This window comes from Festucalex cinctus, chromosome 7 (genome assembly GCF_051991245.1).
Source record: "Festucalex cinctus isolate MCC-2025b chromosome 7, RoL_Fcin_1.0, whole genome shotgun sequence".
Lineage (NCBI taxonomy): Eukaryota > Metazoa > Chordata > Actinopteri > Syngnathiformes > Syngnathidae > Festucalex > Festucalex cinctus.
In genome coordinates, this window is record NC_135417.1 from 511,248 (window position 1) to 527,630 (window position 16,383).

Consider the following 16,383-nt stretch of genomic DNA (forward strand, 5'->3'; position numbering starts at 1 on the left):
AAACTGTGGACTTTATCCCAATACTTTTTGGTCATATAATTCCGCCCCTCAAATTCCCCGACACGACCGACGACGCACCTCCATGATGAACACAGGCAGCTCGGTGAGCTCCTCCTGGATGACGGCGTGGTACTCGCTCAGGCTGAAGACGGGCGCCTCGTCATTACGGTTGACCACCTGCACCACCACCAGCGTCTCGTTCTCCCACTTGCCGTCCGATGCCACCAGCCGCAACTCGAAGCGCCGCTCCATCTCGTAATCCAGCGGCTGCGCCACAAATACGGTGCCCACCTCGGGCTCCACGTCAAAGGTGCCCATCGTGTTGCCTGCCGCGATCTGATAGCGCAGCTTGGCGTTGGCGCCTGTGATGGAGTACAGATAATTTTAACTAATTTGCTCCCAAAAACGTATAAAAACGTTCTATTTGAAATATTGCCATGGTCTCAAAAAAATAAATACGTTTTTGGGACGTTTATACGTTTGTTTGTTTTTGGCGAGAGCATACAAAAGGCTTTGATGCAGCCTCTGACCTGAAGAGGACGCTTAAAGCAATGGTAGTTAGTTAAAAGAGAAAAGGAGGGAAAAAAAAAACGTCCAGCAGGTGGCAGGACAGTATAAGAGATCAACCAGGGCCATGTTGCAAAAAAAGCTCTTTTCCCCAGTGTTTTAAACAGATTTGTGAAAAATGATGAAACTTAGCGATATTCTAATGCAAACTGATGCAAAACAGAAACAGATAGAAATATACTTATTTTCTCTGATGAAAGATGAGACTCTAATCTTTTTTTTGTAGGTTCCATGTTTTTATAGCAATAGAACACAATATCCTGTTGACCTTGCAAAAACAGCCCGGAGCGAAAGGGGGTTGCTTCAGTGCAAAATGTCTGGGAGTGAATGAGTTAAGACGTTTTAGTACTAGACATAAGATCTCAAATACATTGAGTAATGTGATAGATGATACATAACCAGGGTTATTATAGTTTTGGAAATGACATTTTTGCTATAATTATAGTTTTAGTTAGTTTTGTAAAATTAAAATGTGGTTTCAGTTAGTTTTGGTTTTTTAAAATTATTTGTGTTTTTATTTTATTTCAAAATAGTTTTTTTGAATTTTAGTTTTAGTTTTTTCGTTAGTTTCAGTTAACTAAAATAACCTTGTACATAACATGATAAATGAATAGCAATGCAGCTCCTTCAATCCCCGGCCACTTTATTAGATACACGTGACACTTGTGGAGCTTGTTGCACGGTGTTCACAGTGGACCATTTACATACCTTGCATATTGCGTATGCAAATAAGCAGCCTCTTGCATATTTACATTCGTATTGTATATGCGTCTTCATGAAAATCCTTGGTTTACGTTTGTCTCTGTTCGTTCTGTGGTACTGCTGATATTTCTATGTTGTTAATGTGCAGGTCCTGACTCGGTTCCATACGTCCATCTATCAATCCACATCACGTATCAAAACAAAAATATCAGTAGAATTCAAACAAAATTGCGTTTGGCACACTTGGCCTTGGTAAACACACATACACACACGCAGACAGATGCATGATGGGAGCCCAGAGGCAGGTCCGTCTGGGTCGAGGCTCGCTCAACATTTACTGGCACTGAGGAGAATTTAGCAGGCTATCACCATCTGTGGAAACATGCAGGACCTTCATCAAGCACACACTCCAACTGGGTGTGTGCGTGAACGCTGAAGCTCACTGGTCCTTCACAGCCTCTGCGCACGATCTGCGGTGACCAGTGTGTGTGTGTGTGTGAGTTGGAACGTGTGCGAGGGGAGTAGCTCCAGTGGTTCCTTGCCTGCAGCAGCCTCACTAATGATCAGGCGGGCCATATGGCATTGCCCTCTTCACACACATACGCAGGCGCGTGCGCGTTTACACTTGCGCATACACACACTGACGCTGATTTAATTGGCAACCCAGCAGGAGGCTCTAAAATGAGATGAAGGTCAGCAGAGGGCTCCTTGTGAGGTGGACCCGAGGGGTAAGTTGTCCCCCAGCTGTGACTTGCAGGTCCACGCTCTGAAGGACTCCTCATCACTCACAGCTCAAAAGTTTCATTACATCATCAGGAAAAAAAAAAGGCTCGAGTGGTCCAACACGTCAAACCGTATGTTCGGTTCTGTGTGGATTTTGTGATGTTTGTGTGAGGTTCTTTGTGGGTGCTATTTAGTTGGAAGTTCTATGTTAGTTCTTTTGTCTTCTTCTCTGAGAGTTTTATGTGTGTCTTTGTTTTCTGTTGTTGTTTGGCTTTGGTCTTGGCAACCGGCTCAGGGTGTACCCTGCCTGCTGCCCATAGCCAGCTGCGATAGGCTCCAGCAACCCCCACGACCCAGCAAATGGATGGATGGATAGCGTTGGTTTATAATACTGGGTCTGTGTTATTATGGTTGTCTTTTGTTATTGTGTTGGTTGCGTGACCATTCTATAAGGTTCTACATTGGTTCGGTGATGGTACTTTTTTTGGAGATCTATGTTCAGTTCTATGTTGGAACTGTTTTCCGTGTTGATTTTGTGTTTCCGGGCGGCACGGTGGTCTAGTGGTTAGCACGTCCGCCTCCCAGTTCTGAGGACTCCGGTTCGAGTCCAGGCTCTGGCCTTCCTGGGTGGAGTTTGCATGTTCTCCCCGTGCCCGCGTGGGTCTTCTCCGGGTACTCCGGTCTCCTCCCACATTCCAAAGACATGCATGGCAGGTTAATTGGGCGCTCCAAATTGTCCGTAGGTGTGCTTGTGCATATGGATGGTTGTTCGTCTCTGTGTGCCCTGCGATTGGCTGGCAACCAGTCCAGGGTGTCCCCTGCCTACTGCCCAGAGCCAGCTGAGATAGGCGCCAGCAACCCCCGCGACCCTTGTGAGGAATAAGCGGTCAAGAAAATGGATGGATGGATGGATGGATTTTGTGTTTCCTCTATTGTACTGATTCTGTTATGATCCCATCTTATGCTATTTGTGACTCCATGTTTGTTTCATAATGTGTTTATGTTGGTTTTATGTTGAGCCGCCAATGGTTTCATGTTGAATCTGTGTTGGTCTGTTTTCTGTCTTGGTTTTGTTTTGTACTTTTAGATCAGTTTTGTGACCAAAACCCAAACATGCTCTTATTGGGGTTCTGCGCATGCTCTATCTGCAAGTAATCACGATCTACAGTTCAAGAACTACTTTTATGCGCGGTGGCCATCTTACGTTGCCTAACTTGAAAACATAGATTTCCCAGTGGCACTCTCATATTATTTTCTGTCTCGATGGTGAAAATGCCACAGTGTGTAATGTGGATATATACACATATAAAAGTTCGTTTGGTATAATTCTGTATTTAACGTCTAATGTTGTTTTGTTTTTTTAAGTTGGTTTTATTGCTTTGGTCCTGGTATACAACCCCTAGCAAAAAGTATGGAATCACCAGTATTGGACGAGCACTCACTCAGACATTTTATTCTGTAGATCAAACTCAGATAAAAAGCATGAAACAGTCGAAAGGTCATTCCAAAGTGCAACATCTTGGCATTCAGAAACACTAAAAGAAATGAAGAAAAAACATTGTGCTGGTCAGTAAATGTTACTTTTATAGAGCAAGTGCAGGGAAATAAATATGGAACATTCCGAGGAAAAAAATATGGAATCACTCAATCTTGAGCAGAAAATAAGGACACACAATTATCTTCTTTATCTTCAATAAATGCACGAGTTAACATTGACTATTTGGACAGCTTTCGTATCCCTTTAATTAAAAAAATGTTTGGGGATGATGAAATCATTTTCCAAGATGACGATGCATTAATCCACAGAGCAAAACTGTGAAAGCATTCCTTGGAGAAAGACGCATCCAAGTCAATGTCATGGCCTGCAAATAGCCCAGATCTCAACCCAATTGAATAACCTGTGGTGGAAACTGAAAAGAAAATGGTACACTTCAAGGCTCCGACCTGCAAAGATGATCTGGCAACTGCAATCAAAGAGAGTCGGCACCAGATTGATGAAGAATACTGTTTGTCACTCATCAAGTTCATGCCTCGTGACTGCAAGCTGTCATAAAAGCCAGAGGTGGAGCAACTAAATACTAATGATGTGTATTGATTGTATTTTCTTTGTCTGTTTTTCATGATTCCATACTTTTTTCCTCAGAATGGAGTGATTCCATATTTATTTCCCCGCACTTGCGCCATAAAAGTAACATTATAAACATTATAAACAGCACAATGTTTGTTCTTCATTTTTTTGAGTGTTTCTGAAAGCCAAGATGTTGCACTTTGGAATGACCTTACGACTGTTTCATGGTTTTTATCTGAGTTTGATCTACAGAATAAAACCTCTGAGTGAGTGCTCGTCCAAGACTGGAGATTCCATACTTTTTGCTAGGGGTGGTAGTCTATGTTAGTACTATGACGGTTCTATGTGTCGGTTCTTAGTAGCTTACTAGACGCAAGTGTGTGCGTGTGTGTGTGTAAGAGTGAGGGTGCTCATCCATGGCGTATGGGTTTGCCTATGTGTTGTTTGTAAATGTGTTGAAGTGTTTAAGTGTGTGTTTGTGTGTGTGTGTGTGTGTGTGTGTGTGTGTGTGTGTGTGTGTGTGAGACGCTCCAGGCGACACCGGCGCTAAAGAGCCGACTCGGCAGAATCTTAAACAGCCTTTTGATCTCATTAGCAGACGCACTTAGTTCGGCACATTTTCCAGTCGGAGGGCCGAGTAGGATGCAGAAATCACACAGGGTGACAAAGAGCTGCACCGACTAATCAGCTTTACGGGGCAGCACGGGGAGGGAGTGGAGTGGGGGGAGGTGAGGGGGGGTTACAGGAGGGGCTTCATCCACACCGTACTTTGCCTTTCTTTCGCTCTACAAACTACACATCAAGATGAAGAAACACATCCATATATTAAAGGATTTTCTTCAGCTTCACATATAGTGAAAATGCAAATATTGGAATCAGTATGTTGTTGCTATGTTGGCCCTGTTTTTTTTTATGTTATTAAATGTTGGCCCTGTTATGGATCTATGTTAGGTCTGTGATGGTTGTAGTATGTTGGTTTCAAGTTGGGTCTGTATCGGTTTGCTTGTTGTTATGTGTGCGTTAAAATAGCACTCATTTGAAGGTTTAAAATTAGCATAACAACCATGCTAATTTCCTTTAGCTTGTCTATGGTGTTTTCATTATATGTTAGCATTAAGCTAGCAGGCTTAGCTCTTCTGATTTTCTTGAACATTTTGGTGTTTAAATATAAAATTTGTAATTTTCTTTTATGTATGGTCTTCTCTACCTGGTACAGGTGGGTTTGGAACTCATCTTCCAGGTTCACTTAAAATTGTACCTAATAAGGTAAATAAGGAATATGGACGCAAAGCCCCCACCAGAGAGCGTGCATCTCCCATGGCGCGAGAGAGCAGACGCAACAAAGGGTGCGAAAAGAAAGTGAAAACAAGGCAACCCCTTGGAGGCTGCCAGGCGTCGCCAGCATCCGCCGTCATCACGACGGCACAAAGAGAGGAGCCTGTTTTGTTGATTTGTGGCCTCCCGCTGCTCATTGGTGGAGAGCGGAGGAGGAAGACGAGCGAGGGACAAACACAAACACAAACATCAAAACTATCCTGCTCAGGGGAGCGTGGTGGCGCTCGCTAACGAGGGGAGGAGGTCGGCGGTGGGAGGAGGAGGGCTTGTGGAGTTTGGATACTGACATGTTACAAACAGAAACACCGAGATAATATTAAAGTAGTGTAAAAAAAGTTATGTGTCTTGTGGGGTCTGGATTGTGATATGTTACCCTTTTGTGACCCGTGTTTTTGGCACCACAAGAAGGCTGTTGAGTTTTCCTAGGCCAAGGGTCAGCAAGCCAACCTTTCCTAGAAAAAGAGCCATTATCGGCTAAATAAGTCACCAAAAATGTATCTGGAGCTGTAAAACATTTGAAGATTGCAATAAAGGAAACAGCGTAATGTCTATTTAGAGCTGCACCACAGCACAAATATATGCAGCATCCAATACATAGATTCTTTTTTTTTTTTTTTTTTTAATTATTGTTACACTTTTTTTCCTTTCTGTTAAATTTATGACATTTTTTAGTAATTTTATGGACATATGCTAATTTGGGGGATTTCTTCTTTTGTTTTTAGACATTTTATGGTTACTTTTGAGCATTTTATTTCCTGCCTTTTTGAAAATTAATTATCTGACATTTTGGGCAATTTTGTGAACATTTTATTATAATTTTTGGGATTTCTTCTATTGTTTTGGGACATTTTATGGTTACTGTTGAGCATTTTGTTTCCTGACTTTTTGTAAATTAATTTTCTGACATTTTTGGCAATTTTGTGAACATTTTATTATAATTTTTGGGATTTCTTCTTTTATTTTTGAACATTTTATGGCTACTTTTTGAACATTTTATTTTCTGCCTTTTTATTCAATTCTCTGCCATTTTTTGGCAATTCTAAAGAGATGTTATGGTAATTTTCTGTTTTTTTCCCCCTTTCTTCTGGACATTTTATGGTTACTTTTTGGACATTTTTAGGTAATCAAAATAATTTTTAGGTTATCTAAATCATTCATTCATTTGTAGAATATTTGATCTAAGAATAAAAACGTAAAAAAATATATCTATATATATTTTCTCATTTTTTAAGATATCCACAGGGAGCCACAGGACATGTGATTCCAGAGTCGCAGGTTGCAGACCCCTGTCCTCGGTCGTAACTGACCTTCATCATGGTCGTTGGCTGTGACGGTGATGATGACGAAGCCCACCTCCTTGTCCTCTTCCACGCTCACCTCATACACCGAGCGCGGGAATGTCGGAGCGTTGTCGTTTACGTCTGCCACAAAGATCCTGACGTAGGCCGTGTCTGGTAGGATGACATCAGTTAGTCAGATCCGTGGATTATGTTTTGTTCTACTCTGGTTCTGAGGCGGTTACCTGTGTTGGGCTGTCCCTGCTGTCCCACTCTTGCCGACTCGGAACCATCCTGTGACTGGACCTCGATGAGATAGGAGGCTTTCTGTTCTCGGTCGAAGGAGGCCCGCGTAGTGATGACGCCGCTCATTGGATCGATGCTGAATAACCCGGAGTCTCCGCTCTCATCTTTCAAGATGGTGTAGTGGACCTACAAGGACCAGGAAAGACCACGGCTGTCTTCAGAATCATTTACTCATTCCCTCATCACCATAAAGGTAATATGCAAACAATAGGCACGTGGGCGATAGCGAGGTTCTCACCATGCCGTGAAGGCCCGAATCCAAGTCGATGGCCGACACCTGAGCCACCGACGTGCCCACCTCGGCCCCCTCGGGAACCGTGGCCTCGTACGTGGAGGACAGGAAGAAAGGAACGTTGTCATTCACGTCTGAAGAAAGAAGACATCATGGTAGAGATGTAAAGAAGAGCTTCATTAAGCGTTTGCGTGATCAAGTGTCCTGTAATTGTTGTCTAAAAGGCGAAGTCAGCCAAAAAAAACGTTTTCTTGACAATAATATGTTCTCTGCAGCCCCCAGTAGTCTAAATACAGTATTCTGGTTAACATTGTGTTAGTGGAATATGAGTTAAGAAGCAAAATCCAGCAGTTTTTATCAATATCAGAAGGCATCCATTTTGCCACTTGCTGTCGACTGAGGATGACATCATAGTTGGTGTGATGTCATCTTCAGTCGACAAGTGGCTGCACCCTGGGATGGATAAAAACACTGACCTGTATACATTGTATGTGACTGGATAGCTGATAGCCCCTACACGCCTGTGCAAGCTGTTGAAGTCACAGGGCGGCCATTTTATTACTCCCACTTCACGAGCAGACTACTGTATCAACTATACGGTATATGTACAGATGAGACATATAGAGGTCGTAGGCAGTTAGTATAAGGCAGGAGATGGGGTTGGGGGTTTGTGCTAGGATGGTCACTATTTTTTAACAATTAAAAAACAAAACAAAAAAAACAACAACAACAACAACAACAACAAGTGGACCACCTTTTTCTTTTATTTCTCAGTTCCTTAGACCCCAATATTAGATTTGGCAGACATCTTTTTACAGTTATAATCGTATGCCGAGAAACGTTTCTTGGGAGAAGCAATATGGCGGCCGTCCGACCTCAAAAGTCTTGGCCTATCGGCTATCCAGTCATATATATAGATCAGTGGGTAAAAACAGCTGGATTTTGCTGCATAACTCATATTCCACAAATGTAATATTAATCAGAATATTATGATTAGACTAGTGAGGTCACATATAACATGTCAAAAAATTAATTTAGCTGTTTCAACCCTTAAAATTACTTAGTTGTGTTTTAACATACTATATATTGACCACAAATCTAAGAACAGATTAATTTGAAACTAAGCATAACCGTCTTCAAGGTTGAATTTGACCAAGGTCTTTTTCACCTGTGACGTTGACGTAAACGGTGGCGAAGGAGGCGAGCGGCACGGCGGCCACGTTTTGGACTCGAACCCTGAGAGCGAAGAAGCGCGTGGTCTCGTAGTCCAGGTTCTCGGCCACCAGGATGGACGCCGAGCCGCCCGCGCGGTTGGGTTTAATGTAGAAGCGCACGGGCATGTTGGTCTCGGGCACCTGACCCTCCTCCAGGTTGTAGGTGACACGCGGGTCACCCAGCGCAGATGTTGCCTTCACCGTCTGTGGTGACGCAAGAAAGGGGACGGCATTAGTTTGATTATACAGATTGCGTCTAATTGATTGGTCTGTGTCGGTTATTGATTAATTGTTGGGTCAATGTTGTTGCTGTGTTTCTAGATTGGGACTATGTTGGTTCTAGAATGGGTCTGCATTGGTTCTCTGAATTTAGAAATTTGCTGCTGTTCTGTTTTTTTTTAATCGCTTCTGACTGATGACAGGTGATTTTCACTTGCAGTCTTTTTGTATTTCTAGTGGTTGACGTAAAAGTTGGATGAAATTTGAGAGCGGAGTGGAGGTCGTTTGCTTTTTTTTTTTTTTTTCCACGGTGACTCTTGACGAAGATCAGACGCGCCGAGCGAGGGCGTCGCCATGACGACGCGTGAAAAGAACGCCTGGCGCGCTTTCACCTTTGAGCACTGCGAGGCTGCACATCATCCTTGTAAGGACAGCAAGGAGCAGCCTCAAAAGGGCGAACATCACAGAACATTCCCGAATATTCTGGAACATTCTTCACAGAGCGCGCATGCTTCTTGAAATGGAGGGGAAAGAAATCAAGTCAGTGCACAAGTTACAGTTTGACCTGTTATACAAACGTTCAAACAAGATGGACTATGTTGAGTCTATGACTCTTTTCTGTATGTTGTACGGTTTTTTTTCTTGTAGGAATTTGTTGGATCCGTAAATATGCTATACTGGTCTTTTAATGGGTCTGTTAGTTCTGTGATGGTTCAATAATGATCTGTCATCCTTCTATGTTGGTTCTGTGTTAGGTTATTGATGTGTCTGAGATGGTTGCACGTTGGTTCTGTTTGATCTGTTATGGTCTATGTTCATTCTGAGATTTGTCTTATGTTGGCTCTGTGTCATCCTACATTGGTTCTGTGATGCTTTTGTGTATGTTCTGTTTTTTTTTTTTTCTTTTTTCTCTTAGTGTTATATTGGTTCTTATGTTATGTTAGACCTTGGAGCATATCATTTTCTGGATTTTTCACAGAGCTCTAATTGTTGTATTTGACCTCGCATTAACCTTCACCTTCTTCTTCTCCACTCTAGGGGGGAAAAAATTGCAAACTTGACCTCAGCAAAGAACAGATTGAAAAAAAAAAAGAACAGGCACCAGGAGGAATGTGTCCATGGAAGTGACAGCGTTTTCCAGTCGTGACGCTGTGAGTGAGAAACGCTGTCCGAGCACTTAAAACACAGAAACACACTCAGCCGGGCTGTCGTCTGTACACTTAAACAACACGCTTACCAACACACTGCGGATTATTTCCAGCAGTTGAGTTTATTTCCATAGTATGAGGTGATGGTTATTAACACCAATAAAATCTGGAGAGATGAGAGATCTAATAAAATATATGACCCGTATGCTGTGCGTGTACATTTTATTTTGTGACCCTGTGAGATTATCATGAACGATTGTCTTGAGGAGCATTCATTAAATAACACATACATGTTTATTTCTGTTGTGCAAAGTGGTGGTTATCATGAATAACTGCCAAGTAACCATACTTGTTTGAACAAGAAAAACTGTTTGCGACCATTAAAACTGTTTAAGAATGGCTGGCAAACGTCTTTGCAACTTTTTATAACCTTGAACTAACCCTGACCAAAAAAACAAAAAAAAAAACAAAAAAAAAAACATTCGTTACATGTGCACATACTTTAAACCAGCAGTGTCAAACATACGGCCCGCGGGCTGGGATAAACCCTTTTGCGGGCCTGATCCGGCCCGCAGGCCGTATATTTGACAGAAAATTTGGTAAAGTAAAAAATAATTTGCAATGTCGGACCAATTAATCAACTGGCCACAATCAAAGCATATAAATTTATAAGTCCTCAGATGAGCAATGCAACTTGTACGGGGTATCGTGCTGGATGTCATTGTTTTACACACAACTTAAAGTTAAGGTTTGTTTATTTATTTATTTTTTTAAATCATAGACCGACATAAACATGTTAAACTCTTTGACTGCCAAAGACGTTTCATGATGATTAGTAAAATTCCAGTGAATGGAATGCGATCTTTCATTTCGTAGCCACATTGTATATGTAGTAAAGGCAAACAATATTCTTTTTGCCTTGAAAGATGAGTTAAAATGCTCAAAAGCGGCTGGCACTGTGGATTTTTTTGTTTTGCTTTTATAACGCCTGGCAGTCAAAGAGTTAAATACGACACAAATTAATTACTGGTAACACAATAGATATGACAAGGATTAACATCCTTATAACGTCATTAACTAATTTGCTCCCAAAAACGTATAAATACATTCTATTTTAAATATTAACAGTGCCCCAAGGACGTATTTATACGTTTTTTTGTTGTTGTTTTTTTTGTTTTTTTTTTATGTTAGAGCATACCGAAGGCTTTGATGCAGCTTCTGAACTGAAGAGAACTGTTGAAGCAATGGTAGTTATTACAAAAACGGCCAGCAGGTGGCAGCAGAGTATAAGAGATCAACCAGGGCCCTGTTGCAAACAAGCTGTTTTCCCCAGTGTTTTCAACAGATTTGTGAATCATGATAAAACTTAGCTATATTCTAATGCTAATTGCTGTAAAATGGAAACAGATAGAAATATACTTTTTTTTTTATCCTGATGAAAGAAGAAACTCTAATCTTTCTTTTGCTAGGTTCTATGTTTTTATAACAATAGAACACAATGTTCTGTGGGCCTTGCAAAAATCAGTCAAAATCCAGTAGAACAGCCGGGAGCGAAGAGGGTTGCTTCAGTGAAAATGGCGGCGAGCGAATGAGTTAACTGTGCCACACAATGCATTCTGGGAACAATATATGTGCAAAACAGGTAGATTTAACACGTCCAGAACACATACAGGCATAGTGTTGCCGTGGCTATTTGCATTCATGTTATTTTTTTGGAACAATATGATTACAGTTGAGCTCCGTAATTTAGGGCTGGCCCACAAATAGCGAAAATCTGCGTATAATTTGATGGCAATTGTTTTTAAGTTATATACCATTATTTACCAATCCGGCACACTTGGTAATATATTTTTCCTCCATGCGGTCCCTGAGCTAATATGAGTTTGACACCCCTGCTTTTCTTAGTCCAAAATAATTGTTTACTGCCACCATACACAATTCAAATAAAAAAAATAAAATAAAAATAATAATAATAATCTGGATGTTTTTATCTAAAAAAATTCCACTGTATAGTTTCCAGCAACCATTACGCCACAAACATGTTATGATACATACAAAGTTTTGGTGGAGATAAGTGAACTTTTGTGAAGTTTTAAAAATAACCTGAGCACATATGCCGTTAAGAAAAAAAAAATCTTAACACAACATGACAGACTGCCTCTCTACCTCGTTAGCGGTGTAATTAACAAGACGGCTAAATTTAAAACTAGCGCTCCTCCGGCGTGTGATTAGCACTCGAGCGGAGAGCAAGGAGCCAGACTGGGAGACTCGGGGGCCACTTCATTAGGTACACGACATCACTACATCCAAATAGGAGCTCAATAAAATATTCTAGTGTTATTGAGATGTTCGACTTGTGCATTTCTAATATTTTGGTTAATATATCACATTGGATTGTTACGAGAAACTAATCAATCATGTACTTTTTTTCAAATGAGCACATTTCGCAAAATGAATACAAAGAAAGCCTTTCACAGCATTTTGTGATGTGTTGCTCTACTTACAAACATTTTCACAACATAAGTCAAGAATTTTCAAATGTTTTCAGTAGGGATGGGCGAGTACCGATACCAGGTATCGGTATCGGGCCGATACCAGTCTTTTTTCCAAGTACTCGAGTACTCGTGACGCAGACGAGTACAAGCGACCGATGGCAGAGGAGGAAGACGTTAAGTGAGTCCTCCTTGCCTGTAACTGGCGCTAGCTTTCAGCAGTTTTTCACCAAAACTTCACCGCTTTGGAAATACTTCAAAATTGTGAATCTTAAACTAAAAGAGCATTTTTGTGTTTTATTTTGAGCGTTAAGACTATTGAAGAGTGACTGTGCTGTTTTTTTTTTGGTCAAAATTAAAGGAAATATATTTGTTTAAAAATATATTTTAGTGATTTTTTTTATTTGTCAAAATGTACTACTCGTTTCGGCAGTTGGTATCGGTATCGGTGAGTACTGAGGGTCTGAGTATCGGTCTGAAAAAAAGTGGTATCGAACATCCCTTGTTTTCAGTCACAAACCATCAATAAACACATCGATGGCAGCCATTTTGTGTTGTAACTGCATGGGTCCAGTTTTGGTTCAGTAAACTCATAGGTATGCATGTATATAGGGCATTATATAGTGTTTAGGGAGTAATTTTTTCACTCTTACTATGTGAAAGAACAGAAGTTGAATCAGGACTTCTACATTGACCAGAGTCTTATTTAACACTGGTATCTGTCCATCTTAAGTAGCTAGCAAGTGTGAGAATGTCTGAGTTGTACTTACCAGGATCTTGGCGTCCCTGACGGTGTTCTCGGGCACGGTGACCCAGTACTCGGGCTGCTCCCAGTGCGGCGGCTGGTTGTGGACGTTGGTGATGATGACGGTGAGCTCCACCGAGCTGCTGCGGTTGCCGCCGTCTGACGCCACGATCTGTTGGTTGATCTTGGACGTCTGCGAGGAGGAATTTTTAGGGCATTATCTTTTTTTTTTTTTTTGACTCATTGTAATGTGAGTAGTGTCAACTTTCTATTAGAATAAATGCTATGTGGCTATATTTCAAGCATTTGCTAACGATGCTAAAAACTCACGCCAGATAGCACAGATGGATTGGCCCAAAATAGTGTTCGTTTTTATTGTGTATGGACATTGGCAGCGAATTTTGATGTTTCAAAGGGCTCCCTCCATCCATTCACCTGTGAAATGGGTTGATTGACGTAAATCCATCCTGTGCTGGGATTGATGTGGAGGTACGCCGGCCTCTGCGGAGACAGCGAGTACGCGATGGCCGCGTTGCTGCCCTGGTCGTCGTCGTGCGCCGCCGCCCGCAGGAAGCTAGTCCCAACGGCCGTGTCCTCTCGCAGGAAATCTGAGAGAGGCCAAGACACACGGGGGCGTCAGTCCGCCTCCAGAAAACATACCACGGCCACGTTAAATATTTGATGCGACCGACATGACAGCAGATGTGTAAAATAACGTGGAGCGCAGCATTGTGTCGCCTCCGTTTTGCCCCGTGCTGCAAAGTCAACAGCTGACATTTGGACTTTTATGGAAATCCTGCAGACTTTCTGCTGACTGGACAACGAATGTCAAATGCTCATCACGCAAAGACAAAAACTAAAATGTTCGCATTGCTCTTACCTTGTTTACAGCATCACAGCCGCATCCTGTCTTAAATCCTTAATTTGAAACCTTAACCCTCATTTGAAATGCTAACCCTGTCTCGAAACCTTGTTCGTTTGACTTTAAAGCCCAAACTTGAAACCTTAATTTCAGCTTGAAAACCAACAGAACCCTAACCTTTGTTTTAAACTTGAATCATGGCTTTTTTTTTTTTTTTTTTAAATACAATGACAGATTAAAAAATAAAAAAATAAAAAAAATAAAAAAGACCTGTGTACCACAATAAAAAAAAATTTCTTGAAAACCACTAACCGGGGTTTAAAGGTGCATTGTGCCATTTAAAAACGTCATGCATGCTCCACCAATAACCAGATGAGTACGAAGAATTTTACTCTGACTGCACCTCGGAGTAGCGGACATGTGGCGTCGTGCTAGCATTAGCCTGTAGCATTAGCTAGCGAACGACACTGCACGGCCAGAGGTGGCAGTTGCGAGTAAAAAAGTGACAAACTGCACAAAGACAAACTGCACTCTAATCCTGTCTTGAATCCTTAAATTAAAACTCATTTTATAATTTTCTTATCACGTATCATGGTTTGAAACCTTTATTTGAAAATGTAACGCTTGTTGAAACCTTACACTAGGGTTAACCCACTAATTTGAAGACCCAATTCTGGCATGAAAGCCTAATTTGAAACCCAAATCATTTGAAACCCTGACCCCGTGTTAAAAACTCTAATTTGAATACCTAAAAATAATCTTAAAACCCGATTGAAACATCAAACCTTGTTTAAAACCCTAACTGAAAACCTTATTGTAAAACACAAATCCTTACCTAAAACCCATACCTTGACTTAGTTGAAGCCCTACTTTCAAACCCTAAACATGGCTTGTTGAAACCGTAATTTGAAACTCCCAACACTGGCTTGAAACCGAACCCTGTTCCCATTACAAACCCTCACCTCATTTTAATAATCTGAAACCTTCAACCTGACTTGAAACTCTAATTTAAATACGTAAACCTTGTTTGGAAAAATAAAAAAGTAGACGATCACATACATCATTTGGGAATTCTTGTCTAAGATTTGAGTTAAAACACTGCATTCTGTTATCATTAACTTTAATGAGCCAATCAAATATGGATTTTATTGTATGATGATGAATGCTAAAACACACTCACTCACGCACGCACGCACACACACGCCAGAACCATTCAAACGTGTGTGCTAAATAGTTAATGAATTCCTCGTGCGCTAATGTGACGAGGACGACTTGTGACGCGGCGCTTATCAAAACACACAGCCAAACAACACACATCACAAACAAACAAACACACCGAGGCCTGAAGAGCTTCTTCATCTCTCCTTCATCCCTCCTTCATCCCCGCCCGCCTCCCGGCCTGACGCCGATGCAGACTGACGGCTAACAGCCGACTGACAAACTTCACCTGATCCCGACAGAAGGGCTCAGGCGAAACAAATCCAAGGGAGGATGCGCCGAGAAGCGAGCGCAAGGATGTGTGAGCGTGAGATAACTGTGAATATGAATGAGCTCGGCAACAGATGTGCGCTAAGAACACCCGAGTACGAGTGACAGCTGTTAGCCCAAATAAAGACCTCATCGCAAATATATACTGCACAATGCACATAGCGTGAACGGAGTTTGAAACTTTCAACCTGTACATTAGCTCAATCTTTAAACAAGTTAGCTATCTTAACAAGCTAGGCCCGGTTGTTCAAGACTCAGTTATAGCTTTAACCGTTGGTTAAGTAGATTTAACCGGCGGTTAGTAAACAGTGGTTAAAATAACCGAGAATTGAACAACCGGGCCCTCTAGTAGTTTATGTTAACGCTAACGATTAGGAACCAAACACTCACACTGGTAGCGGCTGTTCTCGAACTTGGGGTCGTTGTCGTTCTGGTCTGCGACGAGGACGGTGATTTGGCAGATCCCGATAAGCGGCTCCTCGGCCTGGTCGGTGGCCGTTACCGACAGCGTGAACTCACGCTGACGCTCCCGGTCGAAACTCACCGCCGTCGTGATCACGCCTGATAAACAAAGATGCCCAATAAATAAGATGGTAGCTTCAGTTCTGACTAAAATTCGTTACATGATGCAATTAACTTTTAAACCAACTCTTAATTTTTCCTATTGAAATGAACTGAAATGACATTAATAATAATAACATGAGTTGGGCACTGGTAAATCAAGATTACAACTTGGATGTGTTAGACTGAGTGATTGACACCAGTGAAGACGTGGCACCGATACCTACCGCTGTCTGGATGGATGTCAAATCCAGACGACACCCCGTCCCTGTGCATAATCCCGTACTTGACTTCTCCGTTTACCCCCATGTCGGCGTCCTGGGCTTGGACCCTCAGCACAAAAGTCCCGGGTGGCTGGTTCTCCAGAACGGCGGCTTTCAAGCTGTAGTTCTGACACTACAGACATAGCAGTGATCAGATCACTTTGAATCTTGAAACTGTTGA

At 41.8% G+C, this 16,383-nt stretch overlaps 1 protein-coding gene across 1 annotated transcript in view; it reads right to left on the bottom strand.

Moving 5' to 3' along the window:
- The window catches only part of LOC144022314 (neural-cadherin), a 110,777-nt gene that overhangs the window by 21,488 nt on the left and 72,906 nt on the right, over positions 1-16,383 (bottom strand). The window contains exons 9-17 of the mRNA XM_077527019.1: positions 16,167-16,335; positions 15,769-15,939; positions 13,464-13,636; positions 13,054-13,221; positions 8,379-8,628; positions 7,217-7,344; positions 6,918-7,104; positions 6,703-6,846; positions 79-362 (exon numbers count right to left, since the gene is read on the bottom strand). Of these exons, the coding sequence (XP_077383145.1) occupies positions 79-362; positions 6,703-6,846; positions 6,918-7,104; positions 7,217-7,344; positions 8,379-8,628; positions 13,054-13,221; positions 13,464-13,636; positions 15,769-15,939; positions 16,167-16,335 (1,674 nt within the window). The remainder of the gene's footprint in view (positions 1-78; positions 363-6,702; positions 6,847-6,917; positions 7,105-7,216; positions 7,345-8,378; positions 8,629-13,053; positions 13,222-13,463; positions 13,637-15,768; positions 15,940-16,166; positions 16,336-16,383) is intronic.